The 22,361-nt window shown below is 46.3% G+C and overlaps 2 protein-coding genes and 1 pseudogene across 5 annotated transcripts in view; all 3 read left to right on the top strand.

The window, feature by feature from the left end:
- LOC135913617 (disintegrin and metalloproteinase domain-containing protein 10-like) overlaps positions 1-6,801 on the top strand; it is a 53,557-nt gene extending 46,756 nt beyond the window's left edge. Inside the window, exons 9-11 of one of the 4 annotated variants that reach the window (XM_070537823.1) lie at positions 2,738-2,918; positions 3,778-3,934; positions 6,629-6,801. In XM_070537823.1, the coding sequence (XP_070393924.1) occupies positions 2,738-2,918; positions 3,778-3,934; positions 6,629-6,779 (489 nt within the window). In that variant the 3' untranslated portion in view covers positions 6,780-6,801. Of the gene's footprint in view, positions 1-1,732; positions 2,233-2,737; positions 2,919-3,777; positions 3,935-6,628 lie in introns of those variants that run through there. The other 3 variants (XM_065446155.2, XM_070537822.1, XM_070537824.1) reach the window with 3 other exon arrangements.
- On the top strand, positions 157-306 carry LOC135913629 (U2 spliceosomal RNA; annotated as a pseudogene).
- Positions 6,802-9,566: 2,765 nt separating the features above from the next.
- On the top strand, positions 9,567-21,221 carry LOC139059733 (disintegrin and metalloproteinase domain-containing protein 10-like). The gene is made up of 4 exons (XM_070538180.1): positions 9,567-9,846; positions 17,136-17,338; positions 19,849-20,007; positions 21,001-21,221. Exons 1-4 carry the CDS (start codon positions 9,819-9,821, stop codon positions 21,013-21,015), a joined length of 405 nt encoding a protein of 134 aa, XP_070394281.1. The 5' UTR covers positions 9,567-9,818; the 3' UTR covers positions 21,016-21,221.
- The last annotated feature ends 1,140 nt before the right edge of the window (positions 21,222-22,361 follow it).

Raw genomic sequence — 22,361 nt, 5'->3', positions numbered from 1 at the left:
ACATTCGCGTGGACGACGGGACTGCCGTCCCGAGGAGCCAGAGGAAACTAAACAGGCGTGACGTTTTGACGGGACCGCCACCACGGGAGAGCGCAAAGAAAGGAAATACGCACGCGCTTGGAACGCCGACAAAGAGAGGGTGGTGCGAACGTAGACATGGCCGACGCGGGTCAAAATGTAGTATCTGTTCTTATCAGCTTCATATCTGATACAGGCTCTATCTGGATCCAGTATAATAAACTTATTTTTGAAAAATGGCGGAGTGCTTGAAGCCTGCTTCACCTCCGTCGCGGTGCATCACCTCCGCCGTCGCCGCAACAGGCATTGCTGTAGTGACCGCGACACTTGGTGTTTTGTTGTGTAAAGAAATTACATAGGTGTGCACAGCCAAGCAGCATGTAAACTTATTAAAACAGCGCGCGGGACTCTTATTTAAACCCTGATGCTTGGTCAGCTGGACTTGAAGAAAGCAGTTACATTGACAGTTGACGCAAGTCAACTGTCAGTCATGCAGAATGTCATGCAGAATGCGTGCACTAGTCCGTGTTTCTCACGGTACTCACAGATGCGCAGAATTGGTATGCTCAAATTAAAAAGGAAACTCGTCAATTTGTTTATGGCTGAACCAATTTGATTATTAAAAATTTTGTCATTGTGCAATAACGGCTGGTATATAGACCACCATCGTTTAGTATAAGGACGTTTAGAAGGCCACTACAGCAGTACCCGTTACGTTGGTAACGCATGCGACTGTCATAGCCTTTGAAGTGACGAAGGAGCCTGCAAGGATTGCTCCTTGCTGGCGCTTTGCCATGGTTTCCCAGTGAAGCATTTATGGTTTTTTTTTTCTCTCCATCTTCTCAGTGATGCGATATATAAGTGACATTATGCGTTCTTTTGTGCTACATGCCTGGAACTAATGAAAGAAAAAGAAAAACATGCGATTTCAGATCAAAATTTCACGACTTTGTTCACGCGTCGCAGCACTGTTTGAAAGATTTACTTGCAGAAATGGGTGACGACACCCCGACAAATCTACGTGGGTATGCAGAGACAACGCAGGTCAGTTAGCAAACAGGAAGCCCTACGCCACTCTAGTCCTACTGAGCGCGACGGTTCGATATAACTGAGGAGGGTTGCCTCGCATTTTGCAGCAACTAAGTAATCGTACAACAGTTTAAAGACACAGGTAATTATTAAGTTTCTTCTCCCGGAGCATTCTGAAGCGGATAAAACAAAGGTAATGCCAGGAACGCGATGTTCTGGCTCAACTTTCACGTGAAACTGCGCACTTCTACAAGGCTTGCAAAATGTTCCGGAGACATTAGCCCCCAAACATCAAAACGTATACTGTTCGAGGCATTATGTGCCTGCCCTGTCCTGGCAGGTTGTTGGATGGATTTGTTCTTTTATGAATTACGCAAATTTGCCCTAATCGTCGACGTCTGCTTGCTCTCGACTGATATCCGAGAGTATTGCACGACCACCCGCAAGCTCGATAAACAGGGGGTTTATTCACTGTGTGTGGTCTATGCCTGGCCTGTGAAGTTGTATACTGATAACGGCCTACCTTTCAAGCGCCTCAAGCATTGTTCACATCATGTCTAGCCCACACCACCGGCTTTCCTATCGCATGACGAAATGAGCGATAAAGTAAATAAACTATCGCATGACGAAAGAAGCTGATAAACTAAGTTCAAAAGTTTCAAATGGTTTCGCTTGTTTGGCGCAGTACCCTATGTCCTGCAGTCCCCTGTGCAGAGGCCGACGGGATGCCATGCTAGGGCCCCACTCTCGATGCGTCCTATAAACTTGCAACCACAGGAAATACCCAGCACCGTGGTTCGCCATCAACTTCACGATGTGTACCAACGCCGAAGGATATCCAACCACGGAAGCAGAAACCTGCGCATGCGACGCCAGGCCAGCAGACCAGCAGGCCACCATGTATGGCGGAAGCCAGCGGCTCTGGTTTCCAGCTGTCTTTCTTAGACATGCTGTTGAACCTTGCTCAGCGAGTGTGGAAGAGGCCACGGAGTTGACGTTCTGGCGAGCATCTGCGAGACGTATATCCGCAGCCTGAGGGCAGTTCTGTCCACCAAGGCAGACACTTCCCAGAGACCTGCTCATAGAGCTGCCCCAAAGCACAAAGCAGTCACGCGAGCACTGTCGGTACTCCCCAACACAAGCGGCGCTAAAATTGACCATTCGGCCTCTATATAATAAGTAGGATGCAGCAGAGCTGAGCAAGTATCACGTCACTTGGTACTGTACGATCTGCTCGTGCCTCATCACGCCGGACCTCTTTATGTTTTATATCTGGAATAAAGGTTTTTAATCGCCCGGTTGCCGACACGCGCTTGCTCTATCTTGCAAGGAGGCCATTTCTCGTGACCACGCCCTTAATTATTAAAGGCGAAGTGAGGTAAAAAAAGTTTGCGCGCTAAAACGACATGATTTGAGGCATGCCGTAGTTGAGGCCGCTGGACTAATTTGGCCCCAATGGTTGGTCAACGGGCATCGTGTGCAATATAAAAGCAAGACGTAACAATGTCGATGGTGCTTTGAAATCAATAATAAAATGGTAATTATTTTATTTTTGTTAAATGGGGACATCGAGACTTTCACGTTTCAAAGATATGGAATGATTACTGATTTTTGCAACATAGCGACTATGGCTCGTTTCCCAGTTGGTGTGACTGAGACGCTCTGTCTGACTGCTGTAAACTCTCTACAGCATGACGAGACACCCGAGTGTGCCCCAGGTGGCTCCTATGGCAACTACATCATGTTCGCCCGGGCGACGACGGGTCTTCAACCGTTCAACCGGAAATTTTCCCCCTGCAGCTTACGCAGCATTAGCGCCGTCCTCTACGCCATCGTCAACGGCCTCTACGATAAGGAGAACTGCTTTCTGTGTACGGTTTTAATCATATCTGGAGAAATTTGCTCTGTCATAGTGATTATTGCTGCTGCAACAGTCTCGTATGTTGATAGCATGCAAGTAATTAAACACCTGTTTTCGCGATCTGCTAGGTTATGATGCCTAATCTCTCATACGGCCAAAAGCATGTTTAGATGATGCATGTGAGTATAGGGGCCATTAGTGTTTCTGCATATGGCTCTCGAGCCATATACAGTGACATTATAGGCGCTGTAGGCTGTCAGCGTCACCATGCGATATTCGTCGGACACGACGCACAATGATACAAGACGAGAGCGTTCAGTGGTCGCTGATCAGAAGCAGTGCATTCATAGTAGTACTGACCGATCGATTATGAGATCGAGTGGTTAAAAGAGGAAGCCCGACGCACAAACGCATATGTAACGATTTACGTAGGAAAAAGTTAGTGGCAAACGCGCAGGCTGGTACAAAGGTTACAGCTCCAGTAGACAGTCTATCACTCCCTCTTATCTCCCTCTTGCGCGCACGGTCCTATCCAAATGCACCGTGACACTATTAGGCTAATTAGGCCCTATAGCACTGATAAGCCATGCGTAAGGGCCCCTGGAGGCGCAATATTCTTCCCTGCAAGTGAGAGGAAATACCCGATTCTTATTATAGCGCTTGCTCGCAGGTTACCATTGCACAGGTCACGCTGAGAGCATGGAGCGGTGTCGGCTCGCGTTTTCTCTTGCACAAAGCCTTTGGTAGCATAGCAACGCTGGGCAGAGTAAAGATGTCGAGATGGCGATTTGTGACCATCAGGGGAATGCAGATGCTGAGCTTCAGCGTGCTCCAAACTACAATACGTGAGCAGCTCACCTCATTTGCAGCTCACCAGGAGTCCTTCTGCGGCAACAACGTGCGCGAGGAAAACGAAGACTGTGACTGTGGGTACCACGAGAGAAACTGCCGCGACCTGTGCTGCTACGCGCGCAAGAATTCGCAGCGTGCTGCCGGCTGCACGCTGCGTCCCAACGCTCAGTGCAGGTGCGTCCCGTCAAAGCCAATGTGGCGCAGTCACCTTGATTTTTTTTCTTCATTACAGTACAACCTCTCGACAGCCAAGGCTGGAGTGTTAACACGAAGTACAAATTTCCACTTTCGAGCCATTATGAAGCCCCAAGAAGTAATAAAATGCTTATTAGCGCAAACACATGCACAACCTGCAACAGAAAATGATATCGACGATTGGATCACGACTATCATATAGGCGCGTTGCAATGAATTAATTGAAAAGAAAAGCAAGGCGTTAGAGGTATACGACGAACGTATGACATACGACAAAGAAATCAGGCTAGGCATGAGTAAAATCTGCAACATCATAAATGCTCATGTATAAGGGAAAAACGCATTAATTGTAGGCGAGTTTGCGACGTTATGTGGTAACTCACATTCCTTTCTGTTATTGTCCTGAGCAAAAAAATTAAGATCGGTATGCCTTCGTTCGAGCTTGCGTCAATATAATGGTTTTATCGTGTTTTATTCTCGTTGGTTTATGTTTGTTAAACTCCGTAGAAGCGCCAAATTGAAGCTGTTTATTGACAACGGTGAAAATCGTTTCCAAACGGTGTATTTTCGCCGCGATTCGGGCGGATACGGAGGCCATGTCAATTCGTGAGATAGGCCGTAGATGTTTGCCGCCTGTGGGTGTTGTATATGAAATAAAAAAAGCTTTATTCTGCGCAATTTTCAGACAAGAAATGTTTATTCTTGCAACTTCGTTTGCATGTATCTGCTTAAACTAGCATTTGTTGACAGCTAAAACATCACAGGCAGCTTACGAATATCATGAATCGGTGTGTTCTGCAGCTACGTGACTGGTGCTTCGAGAGTGACGCCATCACAGGAGGAACATTAAGATGTCACAATTATCGATGAAACAAAAATTATAGGTGCAGAGTTTTCAAAGAAGGGGTGATCAGTGCTGGTAGCTGATACTTTAATTGATATCGAGATGAAAAAAAAAAGATTTCGGCAGTGCACGCAATTCGTATGGCAGGTATCCTTCAGGCTATAAGAGTAACAATGGTTGCTAAGTATAGGGTAGTAGAGGGTGACAAATAAATAGTCGATGATATTAAGATATTTGTAAGCACAGGGAGAGTTCACTGACGCAATACAGAGGTAAGTGGATGTCACTCGGAGAGTCCTTCTTTCTGCATTACAGGTCAATCAGGTTACTGATTATGACAGGTATAACGTGTCCAAAGCCAGAAGAAACGTGGTTAACCGAGGGGCCCGATATTTATTAGTCATACCATAAGAAGCCAACAAACATTGACACCAAGAACAACATAGGGGAAATTACTCGTGCTTATTAAATGAATCGAAGAAACGATAAATTAATGGAAATGAAAGTGTGCGAAAAAACAACTTGACGCAGGTGGGGAACCACTTTCATTTCCATTAATTTATCGTTTCTTTGTTTCATTTATTAAGCACAAGTAATTTTCCCTACGTTGTCTTTGGTGTCTGTGTTTGTTGGCTTCTTATTTATTTATTTTTATTTATTTAGTACATACTGCAGACCCTTTTCAGGGTCCAAGCAGGACAGGCATATATTCTTAAAACTCAAAAGATACAGAACACAATGAAAAGAAATATACATAAAAATAAGGAGACAAATATTGCAAACTATTAAGATGTCATAACATGGTTCCAATCGGATATTGTCCGCGGAAAAAAGGAATATTTAAAACAGTCAGTTTTCGCAAAATACGGTGTCAATGAGTGAATGTGATGATGTCGGGTATAACGTGTGGTTAGAGGGGATATGTACTGTGAAGGATCCAAAGCAAACTTATGGTTAAGTAAAGAATAAAGAAATTCAAGGCGATATTTTCCTCTTCGCGTTTCAAGTGTTTCAATATTGTTAGCCGCCATGAGGTCAGTGGGGGAGTCGGTGATTTTAAATTTGGAATAGATAAACCTATGCTATGACTAATAAAAATCGGGCCGCTCGGTTAACCCCGTTTATAACATAGCAAGGGTCTCGAATCCGGCAACATTGATGCCTTCAGGTAGCATGTGGGGGTTTATTGACCGGTTGCCTTCACCCCGAAAAATCACGTTTTCGCGACGCCTGCGGCAGAGAGGAAGTTCCACATCCGCCGCCAAGGTTTGTGAGTGGTGGTGCTGGCTAACACTCTCAGGGTTCTACTGGGAAACATAAATATCCAAGAAAGTGGATGGGAAAAGGGTGCCGCGGTAATTGGTAGAGCATCGCACACGAGATGCGAAGGTTGTGGGATCGTTCCCCACCTGTGGCAAGTTGGTTTTCATCCACTTTCATCTTCATCAATCTATTAATTATTTATTAATCATTAAATTAATTAAATTCTATAATAAATAATTGTATCAATTGTTAATTATAGTTTATTATTTATTTAATAAGTGCACGTAATTTCCCCTATGTTGTCCTTGGTGCCAATGTTTGTTGGCGTCTTATGATGTGTCCAAAACCAGTCTCCCGAAAAAGAGTACCCCGCTGATGCCATACATCATCATCACACTAATCATCATCATCATCATCATCCTGGCTACGCCCACTGCAGGGCAAAGGCCTCTCCCATAGTTCTCCAACTACCCCGGTCATGGGCTAGTTGTGGCCATGCTGTCCCTGCAAACTTCTTAATCTCATCCGTCCATGGGCGATACATATATTATGTTATCTCTACGCAGCCCGTCTGCTGGAAGCTGCTGCAGCACAGACTGCCACTACGTCAGGGCAAATCAGCGCTGCTCAGCGGAGAATGAATGCAACCATGCTTCCTTCTGCAGATATCCTTCACTAAATGCTTGTTTACTCTGCGTACACCGACGCAGTAAATAATTGTGTTCCGCCACGAACCGCAGTGGGTTTTGAAGTAGCATACACGATGTAAAGCACATGGCCTCCTTGAAATCGCATACTTCTTGTTAGCACGAATAAATGAGAGGAGTTGAGCATCTTTCAGTTTTCATGTCTCGAAAATTCAGCATGCTTTCTCGTCAAGTTACAAAGGGTACAACGTATACAACGCGTTGTCTGAGTGCAGATGCGGCAATTGAACACTTTAGTTGCATCCAATACAGAATAACAGTTTGTGAGACGCAGTCCAGCGACGGCAAAACATCATACGGTGATGTGACTATGAAGAAATTAAGGGGAGTTCACTTTTTATTCTGACAAATATAAAGTATGACATTGCAGTATTGTGCGTGTACAGACCTTCAGTGACATAGAACACGACTAAGTACACTCATCAGTGAACTTGCCGTCACTCACTTGTACGTCACTCGTCCAACGCTGCGGCCGTAGTGTAAAACTGTAAGCACTTGGCCCAGGGTCTTTCGACCCCGCAGGTTACCCCCTCCTTGCTTCTAGCGTTCGTCGCACTGGCAAATAAAATGGACGCAAATAAAAAAAAAATCCGTAGACACTATAAGCACTTCCTTATGAGTTGTGAATGCGAAAGCACAAATGTCCAACAGAACGCCGCTGAGTTGACCGAGTTTTGCTCTGCTGGGAATGTTTTCGAGTTTTGCTGCGGTGTATGATATCGAACTTAGCAATTAAATTGGTGCGGCTTATCTGTTATAAGTCTCTTCTTTTTTTGTACAGCCAACGTTAGCATGCTGGCTGTAGACCAGAGTCCTTTGGACGATATCACTGAGAAATAAAGGACGCCGCATGCCACCGACGTTCTGCGCGACGAGACCGAGAAAGCAGCAGCGGCCACCGAGACCGGCAGGCGCGCGCAGCAGCTAAGCCCAGCGGGAATGAGTGAGTGAGAGAGACAGAGAGAGAGAGATATGGACCGTGCGCCGGCTTCCGAGAGAGAGACCCGTACGCGCACGTCACGCGACTGCCTCCTTGACGACAGCCCGTCTCGCCCCGCCGCGTCGCGTCGCGTCGTCGCATCTTCTCCGTCGAGGTGTGCTGGTGACGTGGCGTCGTGGCGATGCCTTCTTCTCTCACGCAACACCTGACGCGCTATTGCAGCAGGAGGTCTTCCGATTCGTCCACTCTACCCCAACGTGGCGTCGCAGCCACTGGGAAATTATGCACCGTCTCGCTGCTGGAGACTCCGCCGGCTTTTTCACCGAATGGGCCATTTGATTCTTTTGCATCAGAAAGGGAATATTGCTTGGGTGGCATGGACTGTCGCGTTAGCTTGAGGTTGCCAGACGACTTGCACCCGAGTTCTGTAGTCGCAGCTGAGCGCTGATCGCCTTCCGGTAAATTTGCTTTCACTGGCCCTTTTCGGTTGAAGCCGCCATTCCTGAACAAAAATGTGTACCCTTCCTGGCTTTTTTCTTACTGTTTAAACCGAAAACGCTGGACCCTATGCATGAGGTAATGGTACGGACACACTGGCGGCAAGACGCGCGCGGCACGCCGCCGGTGGCAAGAACGCCGCGCGGCAGAGAGGCCACATCGTTTGTGCGCGCGGCGGCCGCCGCGGAGTCACGTGACAGCACTGATCTCGCCTTGTCTCGAACTGCGCGAGCATAGGCGCGATATCGCGGTTGTCGCGCGCTTTTTCCTTGCTCGGTTAAGGCCGATCCACACGACGGACCAAATGGCTCTTTTGGACCGCGGTCCGCGCATCACGTGATAGGACGTCACCAGTTCGTGCGTACTGCCGTTGGCCCGCGCAAGACCGCGGCCCTCGCGGTCCAACAAATCGCCGAGGCTTTTCCCGCTTCCGTTTTGGCGGCGGACCGCATGCAAACCGCAGCGATTTTGGCTTAGCCAACGAATGTTGTCCGGCAACAGAGTGTCTTCAGCCAAATCCAATCCAGTTTTCGGCTCAGCAAAAGCCAGTCAAGCCAGTCGTTTCATGTCCGCCGTTCCGCGTACACGTGCGTGCAGCAGATATATTTTTTAAACACCGTGTCCTCATGGAGTGACGAGGAGGTTTTTCCATTTTGTATACCTCGTTGAGTAGTTCCCGGCTTTGTGGGACTCGAGCCGGAATGATAACAATGATAACACTCTGGCCGTGAGTGTAGCTGGTTGATCTGCTCTGTCGTCTGCTATGGCGGTCCGCCGTGTGGATGTGCTATGCGCCGGACCGGACCGCGCCGGGCCATGACGTCGCATCACGTGACCGAGCGGCCCGCGGACTTGGTCCGTCGTGTGGATCGGCCTTTAGCAGACAGCGCGCTGATCGCGTTGATTCCTGCAATGGCAGATGCAGACGACGATGTTCTGACGACGATGAGCGTTTTGGTCATTGTGTGTTCTCTGCTGTTGCGACGGCGGCGCGCGCAAAAGGCACGCAGACGGAGCACTAGCGCTGTTTGTCGCGGCTGCCTCGGAGCGCTCGGTCGTCGATCGTGGTTCCGCCGCTGGAAGTTAACTTCGGCAGTAGCCAAGAGGTGGCGCTTAGGAGAAAGCCCGGACGTCTCTCATTGGTTCGCGGCACGCGGCAAGCCGCCGAAAATGGCTTCTCGACCCATCCTCTGCGCGGCAGACCAAACCGGTTCCGCGGCAGGTTTCGCGGCACGCGGCGCGCCGCCGGCGGAGTGCCGCGCGCGTTTTGACGCTAGTGTGTCCGTACCTTAAGCCGGTTATGTTGATACGCACATGCCAGGCTACAGCTCTTTCTAGCGGCCGCTGGGCTGAATATTCCCCCGAGAGCAGGATTATTATAACACACATGACTCGTCAGCTTCTGTCAGCGCGCGTAAAAGCCCTTGACGCACGGCGATCACCGGCGTGGCAGCGCAGTGCCCCGAGCCCCGGCACAAGGCCAACCTGATCGAGTGCAATAATGGCACACAGGTGTGCCAGGCAGGCCGCTGCGAGGGCTCCATCTGCCAGAAGTACGGCTTCGAGGACTGCCAACGCAGCAGCACTGGATCGCCGCACAGCCCCGCGGACATGTGCCTCGTGGACTGCAAGCACGGCGGTGAGCGGGCCTTCCTTGCGACTGGCCTCAGTAGCGCGATGTCGGAGTGCTCTGACGTGTTCCGAAATTTGGCTTTGTATAAATTGTTTGAATAGGAGGGTTCAAAGCGCATTGGGCTGCCTCTGTAAGCGCAATCATTTTCGAGTCAAACCGAAATCACTCAGTTCTCCTGTATCATTTTTGCTACGAGTGTAAAAAGCCTATTGATGGATTTATAGAACATTAAGCTTACAAACTTGTATCGTAAACGTCAGAACATGCGCATCATATGTGACGCGTTGTACTAGCTAACATAGTTGTTGCTTTTGTGTGGCCGTGTAATGAAACAAAACGGGAAAGCCGTATTTATGTAGCCACGCTGGTGCTGCGATTAACAAGCATGGAATACATGCCTTGTTAGAGCATTGTCCCACAAAATGTGTAAATGTCATAATAACCAGAACGCAAATCCATTGACTGACAGGTACGCGTAGATGGTATTGCCCTTGAAAGCTATAGATAAGAAAATTAGGCATATCGGACGGACATGTTGGGATCTTTGTGAAACGAAGCTTTTTTGAAGCGGTTAATTAAGTGCTATACAATCAGAGGCGGTGCATACAATTGTTTGCTTTTATCCTATGCAACGTGCGACCGTATGTATTGCTTGTGTGTGCTCCACGAAGTTCACACCTTAATCGCACGCAATTTCTTGCAATTGCACAACAGTTTTCACAAGACATGCCAAAATGCCAGCACCCAATCAATCAGGCGGGCGCACAGTGTCGCATGTCTATCCGCAGCAACGTCAGGAACACGAAGACGGTGTTGGTTGCTTGTTGTGGGAAGAATGGTAGTGCCAGGTGCACATGCACAGAGAGAAGTGCGACACATATCTGTACCTACATGTAAGAATTATGTACCTCTTGTGTCACAGTTCCACATACCCGTTCTGGACGATCGGCCAAGAAAAGCAAACACCTATAATACAGATGCCTATGAGCGGACCTTATATGTAGAGAGGTTCTGTGTATTTACTTTTAGTTTATTGCGCAGAATAGAGGTGAACTTACTGGCACTACTTTGTCGATGCCCTGATAAACACAAGAGTAGTGAGCATGGAAGGTGACTAAAGGGGACCCAAAACGAGGGAATACTCTACTCGTGCATTAATTACGCAGCTGTTCCCCCTCCGTTGCATATGGCGGTATCAACGCGTTGATGATGAGATGCCGGGTATCGCGCAAACAAATCAAGCGGTACCTCCTTGAACAGGAACTGTCGAAGATATTTGTAGCGTTATATGGCGGTCAGCGTCAGGCGGAATGTATATCTTCGGCAATGTAAATATGCGCACCTCTGAGCCTGTACTTCTCCTGCATATACAAAGAATAACGCATACTACACTAGCACAATCCTCACACACACCATTACCACGCATAACATATTCCGCACCACGCCGACCACCATATAATGCTACGCACATCTTGGACAGTGTGCCTTAAATGTTCGCAAATGCTGTCAAACGTCAGAGCTACTATAGTAGCAATAATAATAATAATAATAATAATAATAATAATAATAATAATAATAATAATAATAATAATAATAATAATAATAATAATAATAATAATAATAATAATAATAATAATAATAATAATAATTTTGTTGGGATCTTGAGTTTGTACATTGGGATATCGGGTCTGTCAAAGCCAGAGTGAGGCTTGCGCGAGAGGACCCCACAACATCGGGAACGGAAGAAATCGTGATACATTTAACAAGATTGAAATCCCACGTCACTACCTAGTGAACGAAATAAGAATAAAAGCAGAAAACTATCTAATAATATTCACAGAGAAATGAGGTAACAGTCGTCAAAAAGGAAAAAAAAAGCAGGAATACACGACTCAAAGACGATTTAACGTATTCCGCAGTGTGCGCTTTGAGGTCGCAGTGAGTATATCGTTTGGGAGTTCATTGAAAATTTGGGGAATATAAACACACCTTCTAGCTTTGCCATATCTTGTAGTGCAACGGAGCACAATAAAACGAAGTTTTCTGAGTGATGGAGGTGCAGTGTAGGCACGCCTGAAACCGGAGTTCGAAAAATGGCGCGAGACAACTGTTTGGAAAATCAATCAATCAATCAATCAATCAATCAATCAATCAATCAATCAATCAATCAATCAATCAATCAATCAATCAATCAATCAATCAGTCAGTCAATCAATCAATCACGCTTATTTAACGTGCCCAGGAATAACCATAGGGTCTGAGGGAAGGCACATGCATACATTAAAATCCAAAAACTAAAACAAGAACATTGCAGGGGAACATAATTAAAAAAATGCAATGACCCAAAAAACAATTGTGAAAAGAAGAGAGTAAATACAACAAAGCGCAGTGTAAATACAAAAGGAAAAAGAGGAGAAGGGCAGTTTAACAATGCATGAAACTATGAGAGAAGAAGGCGAAGCTCGGAAAGGAACGACGACAATGAGCAATACAAACTATCAAGATCGTGAAAATTAGCGTTATAAAGACACTATAATTTGTGGACAATTGTTTGTTGTTGATGACGTGCGGGGACATGGAACGGTCCATGTTTTCTGGTGATCTTGTGCGGAATACGAAGCCTGATACAACTAAATGTTAGCGACAGCGATGCGTAGAGGTAGGGCATCCGCCTCGCGTGCAAGAGGACAGTGGTTCGAATCCCGGTGCCGCGCAATTTTCCACCGGATTAAAAACAATAGGAAAAAAAAGTCTGCGTGTTGATAAAATTGCATAAACAGGCCTGGAGTGCGGCCTGATCCCGGTGACCAGAACCGATAACGCACTCCCTCACCAGAGCAGGCTTCACCACCCTGGTGCAGTACTTGGCCACAACCTCGTATATGAATACAACAATCAAACCCCGGCCCTCAGTCCCCAGCAGCTGCGAAGCAACTGACCACAGCGGCAGTCAGACCTATGACGCAGCAGAGGCTGCTAAGAATCTCTGGATCCGGACAGGCTGTCATTGGAATCTGAACCTGGCAACGTTTAACGCTAGAACGTTATCTAGTGAGGTGAGCGTAGCAGTGCTATTGGAGGAATTAGCGGGAATTAAATGGGACATAATAGGCCTCCGTGATGTTAGTAGGACAAACGACGCATATACAGTGCTAAAAAGCGGGTACGTCCTGTGCTACCGGGCTTAGCGGAATGACGAGAACAAGGAGTCGGATTCCTGATTAATAAGGATATAGCTGGTAAACACAAGAATTCTATAGCATTATCGAGAGGGTGGCAGGTCTTGTTGTGAACCTTAACAAGAGGTACAAATTGAAGGTCGTACAGGTGTACGCCCCTACATCCAGTCATGATGACCAGGAAGTCGAAAGCTTCTATGAAGACGTGGAATCGGCGATGGATAAGGTCAAAACAGCATACACTGTACTGATGGGCGACTTAAATACCAGGGTAAGTAAGAAGTAGTCTGGAGACAAGTCAGTGGGGGAATATGGCATATGTTCTAGGAATAGCACGGGGCAAGTTATTAGTAGAGTTGGCAGAACGGGATAATTTGCGGGGAATGAATACCTTCTTCCGCAAGCGGGATAGCCGAAAGTGGACGTGGAGGAGCCCGAATGGCGAGACTAGCAATGAAATTGACTTTATACTCTGCGCTAACCCCGGCATCATACAGGATGTGGACGTGCTCGGCAAGGTGCCCTGCAGTGACCATAGGATGGTAGGAACTCGAATTAGCCTAGAATTGAGGAGGGAACGGAAGAAACTGGTACATAAGAAGCCGATCAGTGAGTTAGCGGTAAGAGGGAATATAGAGAAATTCCGGATCAAGCTACAGAACAGGTATCGGGTCTTAACTCAGGAAGAGGACCTTAGTGTTGAAGCAATGAACGACAGTCTTATGGGCACCATTAAGGAGTGTGCAATAGAAGTCGGTGGTTACTCCGTTGACAGGATACTAGTACGCTATCGCAGCAGACGAAAGATCTGATCAAGGAACGTCAATGTATGATAGCCTGTAACTCCACAGCTAGAATAGAACTAGCAGAACTTTTCAAGTTAATCAACAAGCGTAAGACAGCTGACATAAGGAAGGATAATATGTATAGAATTTAACATGATCTCAGGAACGGAGGAAGCCTAAAAGCAGTGAAGAAGAAATTAGGAGTAGGCAAGAATCAGATGTATGCGTTAAGAGACAAAGCCGGCAATATAATTACTAATATGGATGAAACAGTTCAAGTGGCTTAGGAGTTCTGTAGAGATTTATACGGTACCAGTGGCACACACAACGATAATGGAAGAGAGAATAGTCGTGAGGAATTTGAAATCCCACAAATAACGCCGGAAGAAGTAAAGAAAGCCTTGGGAGCTATGCGAAGGGGAAGGCAGCTGGGGAGGATCAGGTAACAGCAGATTTGTTGAAGGATGCTGGGCAGATTGTTCTAGAAAAACTGGCCACCCTATATACGCAATGCCTCATGATCTCGAGCGTACCGGAATCTTGGAAGAACGGTAAGAGAATCCTAATCCATAAGAAAGGGAACGCCAAAGACTTGAAAAATTATAGACTGATCAACTTACTGTCCATTGCCTACAAAGTATTTACTAAGGTAACCGCAAATAGAATCAGGGACACCTTAGACTTGTGCCAACCAAAGTACCAGCAGGATTCCGTAAAGGTTGCTCAACAATAGACCATATTCACACTATAAATCATGTGCTAGTGAAATATGTGGGATATGAGCAACCCTTATATATAGCTTTCATTGATTACGAGAAAGCGTTTGATCCAGTCGAAACCTCAGCAGTCATGGTGGCATTATGGAATCAGGGTGTAGACGAGCCATATGTAAATATACTGAAAAACATATATAGCGGCTCCACAGCCGCCGTAGTCGTCCATAAAGAAAGCAACAAAATCCCAATAAAGAAAGGAGTCAGGCAGGGAGATACGATCTCTCCAATGCTATTTACAGCGTGTTTGCAGGAGGTATTCAGAGACTTGGATTGGGAAGAATTGGGGATAAAAGTTAATGGAGAATACCTTAGTAACTTGCGATTCACTGATGGTATTGCCTTGCTTAGCAACTCAGGGGACCAATTGCAATGCATGCTCACTGACCTGTAGAGGCAAAGCAGAAGGGTGGGTCTAAAAATTAATCTGCAGAAAACTAAAGTAATATTTAACAGACTCGGAAGAACAGAGTTTACGATAGGTAGCGAGGCATTGGAAGTGGTATGGGAATACATCTACTTAGGGCAGGTAGTGACCGCGGATCCGGATCATGAGACTGAAATAATCAGAAGAATAAGAATGGTCTGGGGTGCGTTTGGCAGGCATTCCCAGATTATGAACAGCAGGTTGCCATTATCCCTCAAGAGAAAAGTGTATAACAGCTGTGTCTTACCAGCACTCACTTACGGGCCAGAAACCTGGAGGCTTACGAAAAGGGTTCTACTTAAATTGAGGATGACGCAACGAGCTATGGAAAGAAGAATGATGGATGTAATGTTAAGGGGGATAAGAAAAGAGCAGATTGGGTGAGGGAACAAATGCGAGTTAATGACATCTTAGTTGAAACCAAGAAAAAGGAAAGGGCATGGACAAGGCACGTAAAGAGAAGGGAAGATAAGTGATGGTCACGGATTGGATTCCAAGAGAAGGGAAGCGTAGCAGGGGGTGGCAGAAAGTTAGGTGGACGGATGAGATTAAGAAGTTTGCAGGGACAACATGGCCACAATTAGCACATGACCGGGGTAGTTGGAGAAGTATGGGAGAGGCATTCGCCCTGCAGCGGGCGTAGCCAGGCTGATGGTGATGAGGAGGATACTGGGAAGGAGTTTGAAGAGAAACTGGAGGTCAGCGCGATTACGTCGGAAGCCAAGTAAGGACGATGAAAATAGTCCAACAGTGTTAGAAGAAGGTCCAGTGTCAGTGTTTGAAAGCAGTGGTGAAATGTGCTTATTACTCTAAAACATCTAAAACGTCATTGTTGGATATGAAAAAGCCGTTCCGGAAGACCGACGAATATTCAAGTTGAGGAAGACAGATAGTTGTGTACAACTTGCGGAATGGTACAGGAGACTCGAATTCCCTCGATAGTCTGCGTACAGAGCCAAGAGAGCGCATACCCCGCATAGTAACGAGTTTACTTTGTGCAGAAAAGTGTAAGATTAAACGAAAAAGTACACCAAGATCATTTTTCTCACAGACCTTACAAAACGGTACAGAATTACAGAATAAGAAAAAGAAATGCTTGCCGTTTCGCGTGAGAAAGTCATGACTTTGTTCTTTGCTGCATTCAAGGAGCGGTTATTATCTTTGCACCATTTAGTGAAGGAAAGCAGTTCCGACTGCAGGGTGCGACAATCATAAACATTGTGAATTTCCTCTAAAATTTTGATGTCATGGGCATATAGAAGGAAAGGGTGCGGAATAACGGAAGGAACGTCATTATAAAAAATTAAAGCAAGGAGTGGTCCTAACACTGATCCTTGAGGGACGCCGCTAGTTGCCATGTCAAAAGAAGACGTTTTGCTATTGACGTTAACATAACATGATATATCAAGAAGATAACTGTGCAAGAGATAACAGTACGCAAGCTTGAGCAGAAGCAGCGAGTGGCAAAACACATCAAAGGCTTTGCTCAGGTCACAGTAAATGGTGCCAACTTGCCCCTTTGATGTCCTGAAACTGGCGAGATTTGTGATAGTGGAGCGGCCGGTGAGAAATCCATGCTGATTCGGACTGAGTGAGTTCTTCACAGTAAAAGACAATATGTTGTGAAGAGCAAGCTCCGAACTCTTAGACCAGGCACAGAGAAGAATAATCGGGCGATAATTCGAGATATCGGTTTTACAGCCAGACCTAAATGCAGGAAAAGTGCGAGCAGATTTTCACATGTGAGGGAAAGTTGAAGTAGTCAAAAGTTGCTCAATACGGATTTCAATACTTGAGCTAATATACTGCCGTAAGATCTTAGAACTCACTCACTCACTCACTCACTCACTCACTCACTCACTCACTCACTCACTCACTCACTCACTCACTCACTCACTCACTCACTCACTCACTCACTCACTCACTCACTCACTCACTCACTCACTCACTCACTCACTCACTCACTCACTCACTCACTCACTCACTCACTCACTCACTCACTCACTCACTCACTCACTCACTCACTCACTCACTCACTCACTCAACCATGTGAGGTTGAACCTTCTCGCAGCGACATTGTGGACACTTACGTATTCGCCGTGCCGGATGATAATCGTCTGCGGTGACGCAGGCACTGACGGGCATTGCGTGGACACCTGCAAGGAGCCCGCCCTGGCGTCTCTCTGCGGCCTAAGACGCCAGCGCGGAGCTGCGTGCAACCAAAACCGCGGATACTGCGACGTGTTTCACCGCTGCCGCATCGTCGACGAAGGAGGGCCGCTGGCCCGCCTCGAACAGTTGCTCGTGCCCAATAAGTTGCGCGAGTGGTTCAAGGTAAGATCAGCGCTTGTGGCACGCTACCGGGCCCTGTGGCCATATTAACAGAGCTTACATTGCGTGTTCTTTGTGAACTTAAACTGCGCTAGGTACGAGACACCGAGGTAGATGAAGACAGGACGAACGCAGGCTAACAACTGGTTTATTGAAATCGCACAATGCTGCCTCTTCGAACTATGCACACGTCCAAGCCGGATCATAAGCGCTTGATCATTCAACACTCCCTCGGCAAACCCCTATCTACACCAAAAAACCAAGCTCTTTCTTGACAAGATACACTGACGGTTCGCTGACACACCTATCTGAGTCATGTCATGCTAACAAGAAAGATTCATTCAAAGATTTCACGTGCCCTTTAGCCCTTTGCCCGCCCTAAGACCTTCGCTTTGTCAGACATCGGCTTGCGCTTCTTTGTACATGACCTAGAATGAACTGGCACATGCTTTCCTCTGCCATCTTTTAATGAGTTCGAGTGCTCCATTAAACGATTGTCAATACATCTTCCAGTTTGCCCCACATAGAGCATTCCACAGGTCAGCAGAAACTCATACACCATCTCTGTTCTACATGGTACATACGTGCGTCTGTGTTCTATGCCACAACCATCACTCTTGGGTTTATCTAGGTTAGAAAGGGTGCATGAACGTGACAACTTGCAGAGTGTTAAAAACACATCAACAGCGATTTTTCCGGTCACCCTCTTCATTCCATGCGAAACCTTATGGGCATATGAGATGAAGAGGGTGGCCGGAAAATTCAGTGTTGATGTGATTTTTTCAGCGCCCTGCAAGTTGTCGCGTTTATGCGCCCTTTATAACGTAGGCAAACCTAATAGTGATGGTTGTGGCATAAAACACAGACGCACGTATGTACCATGTAGAGCAGAAGCGGTGTACGAGTTTCTGCGGACCTGTGGAATGTTCTACGTGGGGCAAACCGGAAGAAGTAATAATAATCGTTTAATGCAGCACTCTAATTCATTAAAAGATGGCAGCGGAAAGCAGCTGCCAGTTCATTGTACATAGTTCGAAGAGGCAGCATTATGTGATTTCAATAAACCAGTTGTTAGCCTGCGTTCGCCTTGTCTTCATCTGTCTCGGTGTCTCGCCCCTAACGAAGTTTAAGTTCACAAAAAATGTCTTACCCACTAGCTTCCCAACACACTCTCCTCGATTATATTGAGTGATTGACGTCGCGAATGACCATCGCCGCGCCGATAGTTATCATTATCATCCCGATCGCTATCATGTGTAAAGTGTACTGGAGCTACAGCCAGCGACAAAGTGAATACGGGTCCTGGAGTCCATTTCGGCAAAATGCCGAGTACAACTGCGTCATCATAAACACTTCCTTCTGCTTCGCTGCAGCTGCATACCTGAAAAAATGGAACTGTGTTGGTATGTCTTTAGCAGTAGACCTTGCTGAGGAAAAAGGCTCTTCTGTACGCCAAGGTAGAGATATGCTTTTGCTGTGTTGTGTCGTCTTCTACATGGAATCGATTTATGTGCCACTTCATAAGGCTTCAATAATACTAGTTTTTTTACAAATCTGCAACTGCGCAGCCGAACTTGGCATAGCTGCAATGTCTTGCACTGGCACATTACTGCCGGGGGAGTGTTTACCTTTGTGGGTAGCAGGTTCACTGAAGGTCTCAGAGACTCAAAGGAACTCGGAGACTAAGAGAGACGTAGCGAATTACACAATTATATTAAAGTTGATAATCCATATAACAATGCAACTTACGCTTGTCGGTACCTGTCATTCTGATTCTTCACTAGCAAACTACTTTAGCCAAGTTTCTCCATGTGCTACCAAACAAAACCATTTTGTCGTCTTCGTTACGTAGCACGCCGCAAGTAAAGGAAAGAGTATATGCTTGGGCCGTGTTGCGGAACGCGAGAGATGATCGAAACATTGTGAAATTTGTTATTTATGCGAAGGAAAAGATGTTTCACGGTGTTTTTCTTTCTTTGATGTTTTATTTATTTTCAGTAGCCTTGGTGGATATAACGTAATTTCACCAACAGCTGTGTTCAATATTGCGATTCGCCAGCGGCCCGAATAGCGCTCAGCGTCCGTTATCACCAACACGGGCTGATCGCGGGCTGCAGATGGTTAAAAAATATATGCAGAACCCCTTCACCATGGGAATCACCGTCATGCGAAGCATTCTGAACGTAGCTTGCTAGCCTCGTTTGCAAGCCTAGTTTGGGGTCACGCAAAGTGTTACCGGTGACGACGACGGCACGGCGACTGACATTGAATCCCAATTAAGTCACCACGTGGAGGCGGACCCCAAAGGCCGTGCAAGCGGGTTTATTGAAATGGGGTGAAAAGCTGGGCCTGTCGATGGTTGTTGCGGCGATTGCAGAGGTTATGGTCGTGTACCGCGACCGTGCCAGAAGCGCAGACATGCCAAAACCGCAGAGAAGAGGCAAATGAAGCTTCTTTTTAAGATAACGGTGCAAAACACACATTCAAAACATGTGCCGGCCCTCATTTGACAGCGTTACACGTGGCTGGTCGCGCTACTTGGGGTGCTCTTCCTGAGCGGCGTGCTCCTGTTCATTCGTTGCTGCGCCGTGCTGACGCCCACGAACAACCCGGGGCTCCCGAAGGCCAAGACGTTGAGGGAGAGTGTGCGACGACCGATGGACATCTTCACGGTATGGGCCTCTGTGCTCGCCTTCTCGCCTTCTCTGAGAATGCTTACTTCAGTTTTAAGGTTTAAGAGACAAGTGTATCTCCAAAGACGTAATTTATATATTCAGTGCAAAACAAATACAAAATAGCAATACTCGCGATAAAGCCCCAAAGTAGACACCGTCGAGGGACACCCCGTTTATTCCGACAGTTAATACTAGCTCATATATCTTAAGAGCGAAGAGCAAAATACTAAATTCTAATTAACTGAATGTTTTCTACTAAGCAGTTCTTGCAAAGAAATTGAGTACTACAGTTCGCAGCGTACGCTAAACCAAAGCTTTCAATGGGCCCACGATAAACGCCATAACATCACTGAGCGTTGTTGAAAAACAAAAAATTCGGGTTATGAACTGATAAATAAGGTTAAGGGAGAGAGAGAAAAAAACGATGATTGTGGCGCGCTGCTATACAGAATGCAAAGCAGCAGCATTCACAGAGCTTTGCCGTCGTAAGTCCTGAGCGCCATTGGCCATCCGCTTTCGCTAATGATATGTCCAGCACCAAGGTTGGCTGGAAATTGCTCTAACAAAGAATTATAGCATAAGAAAATTTTATGATAATGGTCGATTTTTAAATTTTTGGCCGTCCTGGCAGTACGTGAGAAATGCATGCTGGAACCAATAGAATCACTTAGCCTCCATGCCAGCAGACGTTTTGTTGGCACAGCGCCAACAGTATAGCTTTACATGTGTTTGCTCCGTCGTGCTCATCGCAAGCGTATCCTGTACAGAAGGATTGAGAACTGAGCTTGTTGGTACATTACGAGAACACTTGGGAACAGCGTACGTGAAAAGACTGCCCTGTGTTGCCTGCGCCCTGCGCTGTCTATGCTTGTCCAGCATTTCAGCACTGTCCCCAGGTATTCTTGTTTCTTGAACTGTTTCCTTCATTGAATGATTATGACCAATGAATGACGGTAACTTTCAAAGGTAATACTTTTGTGCGCGTTTCAGGCTGCTCCTACATAACCGAGCAACATCTCAGCGTCTTTCTGTCAAGCGGATGCGTCCAAATAATCTCAAATGCACGATTCATAAGGACGAAAAATGTGTTTTTTCTAAAAAAGGAACTTTAGTAGCGACCACTTCCGGCTTTCGACAAGAAGCTGTTTAAATACGAAGCGTTTACAATAATGACAATAAAGAAATCTCCTCATGCTTCTACTGTGATGCCAATAGAATATACTGTTATAAGTGAGGTTTTTATTTTGTTAATAGGCTAATAACGTATATATTTAGTGAGCAATGCCACTTCTCGTGCACTTACATTTAGTTGAATTTGTCTGTGACCTATTTATTATTTATGCAGCAAGTACTTGCGTTACTGTATGCACAAGCCCGAATAAGATGACTAAGTTGAGGATGATGGAAGCAACGTGGTGGAACCACTCAAAATGTGGAACAATACTCAATCGCTTCATTACTGGTGTCTGGCAGAAGCTCTCCAAATGTTTCCATTGGTGGAACTGCCCGTTATGGTTTCATTGTGATATGACATTATGTTGCTGAAAACCAGGTTACGGGTTCTGTTACGTCTACGGGGAAACATTCCGATGGGAGCAGAATAGTCATATTCGTCCTACTAAGACATCCCCCGTCGATGCAAATTTGGGACATTGAAAGGAACTACATATTCCGTTGTTTGAGCCAGTCGTTCCAATTCCCAATAAATGAAGTTTTATGATCTAGTTTAAACAAGAACTGGGTCGTGCGAGGCGCCACAATGGATGTTTCCGGACTAATTTTGACTACTGTAGTCCGGAGCGAACAGATGTGCAGAACGATCAACGATCGACAACATATGTTATAACGATGGCAAATCAACTGGCATACAGCGTGGGACCTGCAGCACTCCACCTTTGGAAAGTGGTTCTCCAGCCTCCAGCACTACGACAACATATAAGTACCTGTGGTGACAGTAGCAATATATAGTACAACCTTTAACGATAGATAAGATTAGCTATCGATGATAGGTGTATCGAAATGAACATCCTAAGCCATAAGCAATTCCGTCTCCTCAGTGACCGAAGTATTCGCGTATGAAATAATTTGATTTCAATGACGTGATGTACCATAGATGCGTCACTCAGTCTACTGCCCCGTGTGCGTCTCTCGAGGGACGGGCGCGGTCCCTCCCTCGGCGATTGCGCCTGGCTGTGTCGGTCAGCGCGGCAATCACTTGCGCAAGTATGCCTTGCAAGTTGTCTTAGTGTAATTAGTGCTTCATTCACACAATTATATATGTAAAGCTTGGTTTACGTATGCAGAGCCCAGCCATCAAAACGTATCCTGGTATATCAGCTGTCCTCCAATTT

This window comes from Dermacentor albipictus, chromosome 4, assembly GCF_038994185.2.
Source record: "Dermacentor albipictus isolate Rhodes 1998 colony chromosome 4, USDA_Dalb.pri_finalv2, whole genome shotgun sequence".
NCBI lineage: Eukaryota > Metazoa > Arthropoda > Arachnida > Ixodida > Ixodidae > Dermacentor > Dermacentor albipictus.
Note: the sequence above shows the minus strand (reverse complement) of the source record. Positions and strands in the feature narration are given on the sequence as shown.